Here is a 12,654-nt window from a genome sequence, read left to right as displayed (position 1 = left end):
ACTAAGTTTGCAAGCTGAATGGCAATGGGAGGCAATCTTGAAAATAAAATACGGAATACTTTACTGAATTTTTTCTTAATACTAACAGCTATAATACACCTTTGCGTTATATGGCGATTATACTTAATGTGAACGTTGACTCTGTGCTCCAAACTGGCACCAGCTGTTTTATATTGCGATGATCCTGCACGTTGGCATTGGAAATCTACTATATAACTCAAATACTAGATGGGTGACTATGCTACAAATTCGAGCACTGTAGCGTAAAAAACTCCTTTACTCTAGCTTCATATCTAAATACTGAGAGAGAATTGAAACAACCATGATGTAGTAGGTTAAGGTTACTCGAACAGTGACAAAAATATTTCACTCATAGTTTTATTGACTACCAGTCGCCAATGACCCTGCGAAATTTCTCAAGGTTTGAATATGGTGCGAAACATAATACAAAGTGAGAATTGGAAATATTGGTTTCAAACAAATATATTTCCATGCCATTCAAAATAGTTTAGTTACTGAATGGATACCATACTAAGATTATTGAAGATATTCGATCAATGTGCAAGATTGCATACCATATATCTCGTTTGGCTAACCATGTAAATGCAAAATTTCCGTGATTGACACAGTTATTGATATATATATATATATTTCAATATATAGGTGAGAGATCTAAGAAAATAACATCATAACAAAAAAACTCGTGCTATATTTTTCAACAATCTTGGATAATGTTGTTGATAATTCTCTCCAGTTTTCGTGTTTGTTTCAATTCGCAAATCTAACAACATAATGAACTTTACTATGCAATTCAAGAGTCCTGCTTTGCAACCATTGCTATTTTCTTTACAAAACAACGAAGGAGATTGGTCAATTCGTGACTTCTAACCTCCATGACTGGAGACCACAATTATAAATCCATAATGTATATTTCCGGAAAATGAATCGTTCTGATGTAACATTTATAAATAACTAAAAAAACGTGTTCTTCTTTGCATGAATGAATCGTTCACTGTTTGTCGTCATTTGAAAATCATATTAATCAGGTAATTACTCAATTTATTAATCTTGTTTTCCGGTTACTGTCAAAATGCTTTACATGACCGGAAGTTTGTTTTATGCATGTCAAAACATGATCATCCTGTTATATATATTTCTCAATCGGCCAAGGAAAAGTTTCGGAAGAGTTCTGTGGCGTTGGTCTCACAACACATGACCTCCTTCTCATTGATTTTAATACATTAGCAACCCAAAACGCCCTAAGCGGAGGAGATCATTCAGTTGGTAATTGGGACCATACTACAATCAATATTACTAGGAATCTACTCTATGACGAATTATTCTCATTCATCATTTGTCACTTTGAGTCAATACCTTGCATTTTTTGCAGCAAAATATCTCATCTACCTACCTGTTTATCTTGATTACAGCCAGTAGTCGTTTAGGTTAAACATTGTCTCAGTTATTAGCACCTTATCACATTTCTCGCGATATGCTTGGTAAACGTTTTATAAGGTAAACATCGCAGGTTTTTAAAGCTAAAACAGTTTTTAGTTTTTGCATGAAGACTCTTGCTGAAATATTAACTGTTACATTGTTAGGATTACTGGCTAGTATCTGTCGTTTACACAAATAAATGTAAGATTTCCTTGTTCAACCGCAGTCGGTCGCTAATAATTTCACAGCAAGTTGCCCACTCAAAATTTTCATAAAATCATCTATAAAACGCAGAATACCAATTGAGTGAAAGCTTTATTTGACATATATCTACAATGTTACATATTATTTTGTCAAAAATTGAAACAATAATTTGACAATTAAAGCTACGTTGCATGTAATATCAAATAAAAGCATATTAAAAAGATGTTTTAGACTAGAGCGTATATGAAGATATAATATATCTGTGACCGATTCTACCTTCGTTTATCAATTGCTTTTGCTGTCGGACTCATTTCCGCAAGATCACAGAAGAAATCGCAACGTTTTGAATACTATTTAGATAATTAGTGCTGCACAAAATATGTGACAGGAGCCATCACTGTGGTTTTGCATGTTATAATACAAGTATTTGATCAAGATAATGTGCGCCCGTTATGGAGGAGGAAATCAAATGATGATTGAGACTACGCAACCACTCTCACTCCTAACTTCATTGGTAATTATTCGGCACATATACGTATATATGGACCATTTAAAGTAAAAATGCAGTATAATTAATTAGGTGCAAAGCTGAAGAAAACGTTTTGATGTTCAACAAAACTCCAATATGAAAGCCGTGTCAGCTGACCTTATGACCTATGACGCTATTACTCTGAGCAAAAAAAATGACGGTATGTTGACGATTCACGTGAACGTTGAGTACATGAAGTTTTATCATAAAATATAAACATTTGAGTTGCGTTCGTGTAAAATCGTGTTTTCGACAAAAAGTCAGCTAAAAACTTTCACGATTCAATTTCCTCTTCTGTTCAGTTCTTTCTCGAATCTTTTGCTTGATCAACTGTAAATGAAATAATATATATTTTACATTGATCATTTTGATAAATGTTAGTTTACAAGACTTGTTAGGAAACAATTTCATTATGAATGTATTATGAATGATCTAAAGTCATCTAGTATTGACAGTTAGGACTGGGATGGCGCCAAATATGTGCCGGTATAGGGGTAATTGACCCTTTCTGCGTGTTCACTCACGCGTTATTGGGTTGACACACGTTTAATTAGAGTGTAACTCCAATCTGAACTCCTCAGAAGTCAATAAGCACACAATGCGTTGTGATGCCAAATGTTCGTATATTGCAATAACTCATAATCATGGCAATAACTAAAATTACCTATAATTCTTTGAATTCAACTATTAATTCACTATTAATATGGAGGGGTTAAATAACATTAAACTTCATAGTTACAATCCACATTTGGTACACAGGGTTTGAGTTCCAAAATACTAAGAATATATTTATTTGTGCCTTTTATGAACCAGTGAAGAAGATTAGTTAAAGAAGCAAACGAGAATGTGATATCACATTTATACATTTGTCATATTGGTACAGAGTCATATTGGGGAATTTAGGAATTGTTTATGCAACGAAAAGTTGGAAATTGCTAATAAAATATTTACTCACTTCAGCATTGCTTGAGACGTTGAAAGCCATCAGCTCACAAAATCTATCAAATTCAAGATTTGTGTACTTCAGATCAAACGTATCGTAAGTGTCGGAATTGTAAACGCTGAATTCGTTGAATCTTTTTCCAGGAGGTAAATCTTTCAAGACTGAAATTAAAATTGCATGCTTTAATTGAGAAACAATTCGAAGATGGAGATTTACCAACAGAATTTTCTGCTAATTGCTTCTATTTTTAAATAAATATGTAAATATGGGTTGTTTTTAAAAGGTAAAATTTATTTTAACATATGAGAATCGAAAACGAAAGTGGATAAAAAGAGAGAAAAGTATAAAATTATCATTGTAAGCAGCCACTGATTAGCAAAAGCTTTCATATTTGTTCAAGTTTGAAAACTTCCCATTTTGGAATACAAATAGGCCACCACAGAGGCAAAGAGATTGTTACGCGATGTTAATATGAGATCCATTACATGTATTCCGCCTTAATTAAAGGAAGAGCGTATTCTGGTGTATCAGATTAAATTTTAAAAACAAGATGGTATCTGAATTTTTAAATCTGGGAGCATTCAAAAAATCAATCTTATTGCTTCCAATTAATTAAAGAAACAAATCGTGAACTAAAGCGAATTTTTACTATATTTGCCCATAACTATAATTGGAATATTTCAGAGAACTCTACAAATTTAGCGTTGTATTTATGAATGCATTGGTACTCTTCGCAAATTTCATTTATGTTTTATTATTTAGTACAGGGTATATGTTCACCTTCAGGGTGTTTTGGAGTGTAGTCCTTCAGTTGCGAAAACTTTTTCGTTGTTGTCATAAACCAAAACACAATTGGACATTCGGGATCGTTTTCGTCTTCAAATATGTAAAACTGTTGTACTGCTTCTCTTTTTATTTTCTTCAAATCAACAGGAGGGAATTTGTAACCGCCTTCCTGGGCTAGATCTATAGCTGATTTTAGCGTCTGTATCAAAATCAAAATTCATTTAAAAATCCTGCAACACACTAATGAATTCTATACCAACATAATTATTTTTATTGCGTATGTATCAGGATTTTGAAAATTAATATGAGCATCCAAATTTAATATGTTGAATCTGACGTAAAAAGAGACACTAATTCAAGCCAAAACTTTTAACGTATCGGAGTAATAAATCAAAAAGATAAACGAGAATATCGGTCAGAGACCAAAGACTTATCGATCGAAAGTTAGGGAACCCCCAAATCAGCGCTCTTACTCCATAGTGACACCTTGTGTCCCATCACTAATTAATTAATAACTCGCTAATTATACGACATAATTCGCCCAAAATCAATAGGCCGGTCCGAGATAAGATGAATGCACATGCAAAATCTGGAGCAGATTCAATCTCGCTTTCGTGAGATATCGCGTGCATCTAACAGACAAACAGGCATACAGACAGACAGACAAATACCTATCAACATACTTACCGATTAAAATCGATAAGTAATAAAATCGATAAGTAATAATTAAAATTGCATAACTATTTTTTTAAATTTTTATTAAAAAGCATTCGACTAAAATAAACAAAGCAAACCGATATAATCTCATTGTGCAATTATTCAAGGAATGAATACAGTTCATAGAAAGTTAGAAGGATTCATATTTACCTCAAAGTTTACTTCAGCATCATATCCCGTAAAGTCCGCAATTATCAATATATCGTTGCGACGTTGTGGACGCAAGATGGCGTCGACAGCTACGTTGCACAAAATACCTGAATCAACGAATATCGATATGAATCAAATCAGCAGCACTACAGATTTGCCACATATTGTAATATGCCTAAGCAATAGTACCTAGGAAGGCTTGAGCAAATCTAACATCTATCCTGATGAATTTACTCCATTTGTAAAATTTTTGGTTGCGTTGGAATGTTTGGAACTTTCAATCACTTTTCTCAACTAGCAAATATGGCAAAATAGATTAGGCCAATCTTCTTTTGATATACAAAGTCAAATATTATCATATGTTATTCCCAATTAATTGGCACTGTATTGATCTTTCAGGTTACAGTTATACAAAAAAAAGGCAAAATACGAATTCTCCTAATTATATATCAGGAGGATTGCGAGGGGCGTATATGATTGAATAAAGCTCTTATTCACTTTCACGTCTGAAATTTTAAACTTTGTATACTAACCTCCGTCAACCAAATCGAGAACAGTTTTATGTTCGTCAAAGCCGTCCAGGATTTCTAAAAATCGAATAGTTAGATATACATGTATCATTTTTATCATTTACAAGATTATCCCATACAAATTAAAATGATCAGTAACAGGAAATTGATATTTTTCTATGAATTCGGGATTTGCAAATTGCATGAATTTTGAAATTGGGGCATCTAAATGAACCACTTTCCACATTTTTCTTACGGATCTTGGTTTTGTTGTTAGCGGCCTAATAATTGAATATTCATTAAATATATGAGGCAGCAGTCTATAGTTTATATGTAATTATTAAGAAAAAACAACCAAACAATTAGAATGCTAATTGCATATGGTAAATCGCCAACTCACCGTCGTCGTCCTCTCCGGATTTAGGGTTCACTCGAAATCTTTGCATGTTGCTGAAACCTCTAGCTACGTTCAATATTTTGCCAGTTCTCTTTATCATCCCATTCCGTCCAAGGAAATGCGGTAGTTTGCTGTTAGAATATAAAAAAAAATCCTATGTATTGTCATTCTAGCACTTAATGTTCGTCAATGAAAAGATGTAATAAGGAAAAAGGTGTTAGTTCGATTTACGACGAAGGAGTTAATAAGATTATTTTTAGTAGTATAAAAGTAATTATATCTGAATCAACTATTTTCTACCTCTGTATACGTTTCACACAATATTTCCACCTTGTACTTAGAGTTGATCAGTCTTTTTGAAATAAAAATTCATTCATATTTTCTCTGTTCCGGCATTATTATAAAAATGGTTTGTGCTGCAAAATAACAAAAACCACGCTTGCATTAACTTATTTTACCTCCACATAGACGGTTTAGGTTCTTCTTTTTCAAGTTTCTTACTTTCCTCTATTTTAGAGCTTGGAGTTCCATCGACTGAAACGGAACCAAAGGTTAAATATATTTTGATCCAATATACTATTACATTGGAACGCATTGGGTCAGAACTATGGAAGGTGGTGTGTGCACGCTCAATTTATATTGCTACTGCAGACTTTAATAAAGTTTAAAGCAGAACACATTCTTGATAGAAACAGTAGCAATTTTTACCACTATGCTAAATCCATGCGAATACACAGTAATATACCGTATTGTTACATTACGAGTAAAAGTTTTTAACAAGTTTACCAACAACATCAATTAATTCACTGAAACCTACTATCCCAATATTATTCATTCAAATATTACCTTCGTCGTCTTCTTGTTCTTTCATGAGTCCTTCTATTTTTTTTAAACTAACTCCAAAAACGCTTCCAAGGGTGCCAAGAATAAATCTCAGATCAGGTTCTGGCAAATGTTTTTCCATTGCCCCGTTGTAAAATTGACTGTTAAGTTTTTTCATATCGATGTTAATTCCGTATTGGGGTATTTCACATTCGTATGCAGAAAAGCTACAATCGGCTGTTAAATACAAACGTGACATTTCACCAATAATGCAATGGTTATATAGATAGACCATAGCAACTTGGAAATATGCACCAATAAAACAAAGCAGCTTTCAATATGAACTCAATGAATAACTTATTTAAGGATTCTTTTTGAGCGGGTCTAATAGCAATTGAAAACCATACTCAGAAACTTGCCTGCTTCGAATGAGTGATATGTGTGGAATGGTGCAAACTAACGCAATACAAATAGGAGCCGATCAAATGCATAATAGAAGAAAAAGTTTATTACCATTGTATTGGTCCACTGCATTGTCATCCTGAACTTGGCTTACATTCATTATAGGGTATGGAACATCCGCAGGCTCTACGTAACTTCTGATGTCGGAGAGTTTTGTAGTTGCAAACTGTGTTGAAGAAAACGATTTTACTTAAGGATTGCTAATAACTTCTCTCAATGGCTCGGTACATTGTTACAAAGGTTCTATCTAACATTGCGCTACTGATCGCCCTGCGATTACCTATTTTCAGATCCGACCTGGAATGATAGTCGGACAGTAAACAGTGGCTCGGCCGTCTTATTCACTTTCCTCGGTTCTGGGATATATTTATATGAAAAGCCGTAATTCTGCATTGTATATTTATAACTTGGATTCTGACACAAGTGAACTTAGACTTAAGTAAATAGTATATCGACAGATGATTATTTTGATATATAATCGGGCATTCTAATTTAGACTATACACAAAATATTAAATACATTATATATAATATATGGTATATTACTTCAATAAAGCACTGACATACCTCATTGCCCACAGCCTTGATAGCAGTACATATTCCGTAGTAATCAACAAAGGTGAAAGGCTGACCTATCTCAGTTTTAGCATTACGGACTTGTCTGCAAAGATATGTAACAAAAAATTGTTTTGTATTTGAAGAACATGTGTGCGTACCTCATTTGTTATTTTTTTGAAGTTTTTTCATTTGTGTTTCCAGCTACCTCATAATGCAATATTAGTTGATCCGTCTCAACATTCGTCACGAAAATGAGGCAATTCGTGAAAACCTTCAAAATATCTTTATTTTCTATATACGTAACGTACCTTCCCGTCAACATGTTCGAGGGTTTGAACAATTCCCATATTGCAGATGTTGTGAATGACTGTCGCAACCACAAGTGATATTTTTCCCTGTCTTTTTCATTCATTGCTTTTCTTGCGTACGCGCTCGTGAGATACCTTGATAATATCATTAGAATTACCTTCAAATTGTTATTTTATTGTTTATCTCTGCTACTTACTCCAATGTAAAAATTCATCAAAATTAAAAAAAAAACTTGACATCAAAAGACAAGACAAGAGCGTCGAACGTGCAGAAGATTTCATTCCGCCGAAATCGGAAATTTGAGAACAAAACTAATAGCCTTCAAAATGCTTCAACTATGTAATCAAAATTTGAAATTAATTGGGATATTACTTGTGAAGAAAAGCTATTTTTTGTAACAATAACAACAGCTACAAGAATTTAGTGAAACGTCCAACAACTATAAATACTGTAATATAAGATCATATACCAAGACGATCCTGAAGTTCCAACTGCATACATCATACAATCTAATATTCCAGATTTGTGCAATCCTTCCATAACTCCACACATACCAGTCATTGCACGAATCCCTCCCCCGGAGCCAACAATCGATATAATGGGCGTCTAAATAAAGAAGAACTATAATGCACTAACAATGCAAATTTTCTAGGAGTATTAATGTTCACAATGATATTACCAAAAATTAAAATATCTAATAAAAGCAATTAAGGGTGTACTGTACAGTATTGATCATATGTCATAGTATGTGTAGTATATATGGGTGGTGACTGATGAAAATCCTTACTCCTTCAGATTAAAACGAACAAACTGTTATCTGGAGTTCAGTCTCCCTTCACATATAATATGATATATAGAATGACGTTGCCGAATCGGACAGATTGCGATATTCCTATTTTAAAACATCTAGTGGGTGGTTGTACTGAGCCTTGTTCGGATTTAAGAAATAAAATCCGAAATTTTAACTTGCTTACAATCATGCCATTTAATAACAAATTTACTGATATCTTCGAAACCGATGAATGTATTTTTGCCATATAAATATGTACGAAAACATAGTAGTCCATAGCCTCCTTGTGATTTCAAAGATGCTTTCATTTCATGTAATTTATAGACTTTAATCTTTATTACATTTTGCATTTTCTTTTCTTTTGTTTCAACAATAATTGCCAATAGTAATATTCCATAACTTACTTCAAATATGTTCTGAGGTGCTCCTTCGTTTCCCAGCAATTTTTGCATTGCTCTCATTACTTTAGGAACTCTCTTTTTTCTTATTCGCATTTCTGCATCACACAGAGCGTGAGAAATTCTTAAATGAGTTCTATAAATTAGGTTAAATATATTAGTATAAACTCTAAAAAACTGAAAATCAGAGTAATACTTTCAATGACATTTGACACTCACTTTTGCTTTTTGGTAACTTTGATTTTGATTTTTCCCATCTGTGAAAAAAGATGCCAATAGGAAACCAAAGTTTTATTGCCTTAACATTCAAGCCAGGTTAAAAACAACTTAATACTTAATTAATGGAAGGACAAGAAACAAGTTAAATCGTCATATCGTAAAAATTAAAAAATTAATATTAAATAACCTTGCCAAAAGATATGTCACCGTCAAAACTTCCTCCAATTTTGATGGAATCAGGGTTGAAGTCTGTCTCCGCTACACACACGTTTGAGAATATGTAACCATTGGCAAGCAAGCGAAACTGAAGGATACAAACGAAATAATAGCAAATGTAATTTTATTAAATATTTAATAGGAATTTATCAATTTTATCGTTTTCTTATATAATCGGGCTCGAGGTAGGTAGTGTTTACCTTATTTTTTTTTACAGTTCAAATTTTCATGCTTCATTAAACATTGGTCGAATCATTATATTCTACATACTGAACATCAATTAATATGTTTAGCAACAAGACCCATATGTACACCTCGTGCCCAATAAACCCAAAATGAATAGTACGAAATAGTAATAATAATTAATGTATCATGTACTTTGTGACCCATATAGCTGAAAAATATTCATGCCATACTCAAAAAGGATACTTGGTTTTTGATGATAAATAGTATAGCGATTTTAAAAATTTATTATTCAAATTTTCTGTTTAATTTTTAATTTCATTGTTCCATAGATTAAATCACTTGCATGCTACATTTCAAATAATATAATTAATATATTGATCTTGGCCGCAGGTTGTTCAAACCCATTCTATTTATTAAAAGCGGTGTAACAGCTGTAGACGAAATTTACGTGTTGATTGATTTATGAATTCTTATGATTTACATACATTTATATTACCTTAGCATTTATACAAATAAATGCATTCATGAAGCAGACTTCATTTTTCAAAAGAAGGTTATATTATTGCCAAATATTATTTTTATTTTATTTGATATTTTGTACAAAGCTCACGTCACTAAGGCAAAAAATGCGAGATTTGAGAAAAAATGCCACGTTTTAAAACAAACAATTACTAATTATAATTAGATCTGGATAATTATCCAGATAGAGTTAGGAATGATTTGAAAATTCGAATTTTCAGTGCAGTCTGCATTTCTAACCCCATCCTTAAACCCTAACTAGATAATTACTAATTTTCTCATTTTGAGCGGGGGCTTTGTACAGAAGATCGCTAGATGAATTAGAATATCTTGCTCGACATTCACACTTTTAACGTGGATTATAAAATATTGTCTTTCAACAGGAAGTCCTAAAACTCGAATGGCCTTTGAATGAAGACCAAATAGATGAACGTTAAAATTCGTAACTTGGCAGAGGTTATTTTTTTCGCGTTTATTAAATTATTGTCGAACATTAATCTCAATGACATGTATATTGGTTTGCAATTCACGCTTGCAAAATATGAGTCGACTTCAAAAAGTTTTAATATAAAATGAAAATATAAACAAGTATTTATCGTCGTAAGTTTTTAACCCTTTTACGCGAAATGACAAATCATAACAAAAAATATCGAGGATATTTGAATAGTGCAGTGGGCGAATACGAGTTTGGCTGTTACCAAACATAATATGAAAGCAAATTGGGCAAAATTTCCATAAACTGGTCAAAGTGTGTTAGGTTAGCTAGCATATGCAATTAATTTCTGTTTCTTGCATTAAATATATGTATTACTACACAATATATTCTTTGTAAAATAAATATAATGCATCTCGCTGTTTTAGAAATATCATACTTTAATTATTCCACTATCGTTTGATTTTCCATCCTCAATGTCTGGCAATACTATTCTGAACGATTCGTTCCATTCAGGATTAAAAGTGCCAGGCTTTGAACTTGTCCAGAATATTTTAGTCCCCCTTGCTTTTGTGTATTCGACTTCAATTCTTGGATTAGGATATCTCACTGTGTCAAACAAAATAAATACCTAACATTTAAAGCCATATTGTTTAGAAACGGTTTTGTATTATAGATAAATGTGAAAATATTCTATACAGAAAATCTTGTCACACAACCTTAGTCATCCGGATCAATTTAAGTGGTGTGACAACAAATTACAAGTATAGCGTGCACGTCCGGCAGCAATAGCCTACTTGAATTATTATTAAATTTCAAGCAGCAGCAGCCACATTCCGAGTTATTAAAACATGTTTACTGTTTGCAACTGCTCGCTGAAGATACCATATTAAAATACGAATACCAATGAGAGCACTTCCAAGTTTTAATTAAATACCTAGTCAAGTAATCTAACCCGTAATATGATACAGCACATCGGGATTTTTGTCAGTCATGAGTTTTCTAACAAGCTGTTTTTTTTGTTCATACTTCAAATAAGTAAAGTGGATCGAACAAACGATTTTAGATTAGTGGATTTCCGTTTTACCTTCAGGGAGAATGATTTTTGTAACAGTGAACGAACATGATGCGATATCCGTGAAAACAACCATCTGGGTCGGCTTGAAAATTTAATAAATTGCACGCTTCATCTTTAATGTTATTAATATTTTTTCATATTCATAAATATTTTACAATACACAAACGTCATTATACTACATTATATTTTATTTTATGTGAAATATCTCACCATAATCGTGAATGTTATTTCGGTTGATATTATTCCCGCTTATGACTTTGATTCTTAGAATTGTCGGCTTTTTGTGTGAAATCTGAAGACAAAATAGTAACTTATGAAACAGTTGTAACATCATGAAATAGATTAAAATTTCTATATTAATACCAACCATTAATACTAACCCTTATCACCCATCGTCGCTAGACCATCATGCATTATTACGACGAATGCACAAGACAGGCTCAGGCAATATGGTCAACCAATTGAACCAGGCTAGCAAAATTGTGATAAAACCCCTAAAACTACATACCGGTATTTCGCCAAAGCTGGTGTTCCATTTTGCGTCCAATTCTCCCCATTTCTCAATATCGGCATCCATTATGTGATCTGGCGATACAACTTGGTAAAAAATCTATCTAATATATTGATACATATATGATGACGGAAATCCAAAAACGTTGAAAAAAAATTGAAATGTGTTTTAGAACGTAACCAATTCCCAACATATTTCTAGCTTTAAATAATGAACATTGAATACCAAGTTTCCAACAGATACAACGATGCAAAAGTGGTCATATTATTCAAATTCCAGTCTTCTATTACCTGTGTCTCGTCGTTAATTTTTTCTACTCCCTTTTACAAGTAATGGAGGAGTAACACGCGATGGAATTTTAGTGCGGTCAATTATTATAGTCATGCATAACTTAACGAACTACTAACGTATCTATAGGAACCAATATGTATCGCTTTAAGTAAGCTCAATATGATGCACGACTAATCGTTTTCAGAGTAGGC

General features: G+C 32.7%; 1 protein-coding gene across 1 annotated transcript; it reads right to left on the bottom strand.

The window, feature by feature from the left end:
• Window positions 1-1,733: 1,733 nt before the first annotated feature.
• Window positions 1,734-12,446, bottom strand: LOC120343158 (cytosolic phospholipase A2-like). Its single transcript, XM_039412284.2, has 18 exons — window positions 12,170-12,446; window positions 11,872-11,953; window positions 11,023-11,192; window positions 9,417-9,533; window positions 9,230-9,267; window positions 9,017-9,146; window positions 8,292-8,428; window positions 7,822-7,956; window positions 7,523-7,616; window positions 7,008-7,122; window positions 6,519-6,731; window positions 6,131-6,206; window positions 5,676-5,803; window positions 5,300-5,353; window positions 4,767-4,873; window positions 3,894-4,098; window positions 3,126-3,274; window positions 1,734-2,500 (listed from the first exon to the last, which is right to left on the bottom strand). Exons 1-18 carry the CDS (start codon window positions 12,236-12,238, stop codon window positions 2,435-2,437), a joined length of 2,085 nt encoding a protein of 694 aa, XP_039268218.2. The 5' UTR covers window positions 12,239-12,446; the 3' UTR covers window positions 1,734-2,434.
• Between the last annotated feature and the right edge of the window lie 208 nt (window positions 12,447-12,654).

This window comes from Styela clava, chromosome 3 (genome assembly GCF_964204865.1).
Source record: "Styela clava chromosome 3, kaStyClav1.hap1.2, whole genome shotgun sequence".
Taxonomy (NCBI): Eukaryota; Metazoa; Chordata; class Ascidiacea; order Stolidobranchia; family Styelidae; genus Styela; species Styela clava.
The sequence above is the reverse complement of the archived record's forward strand: the minus strand, read 5'-3'. Positions and strand labels throughout refer to the sequence as shown.

Excerpts from the sequence above, each read along its gene's own strand:
- LOC120343158 (XM_039412284.2), bottom strand. The coding sequence starts at position 12,238 with ATGGATGCCGATATTGAGAAATGGGGAGAATTGGACGCAAAATGGAAC. Across the intron at positions 11,193-11,871 it reads AAATAACATTCACGATTATG|TGAGATATCCTAATCCAAGA; the intron begins GTGAGATATTTC and ends TGTTTGACACAG. Across the intron at positions 7,957-8,291 it reads GGAACTTCAGGATCGTCTTG|GTATCTCACGAGCGCGTACG; the intron begins GTATATGATCTT and ends GATATTATCAAG.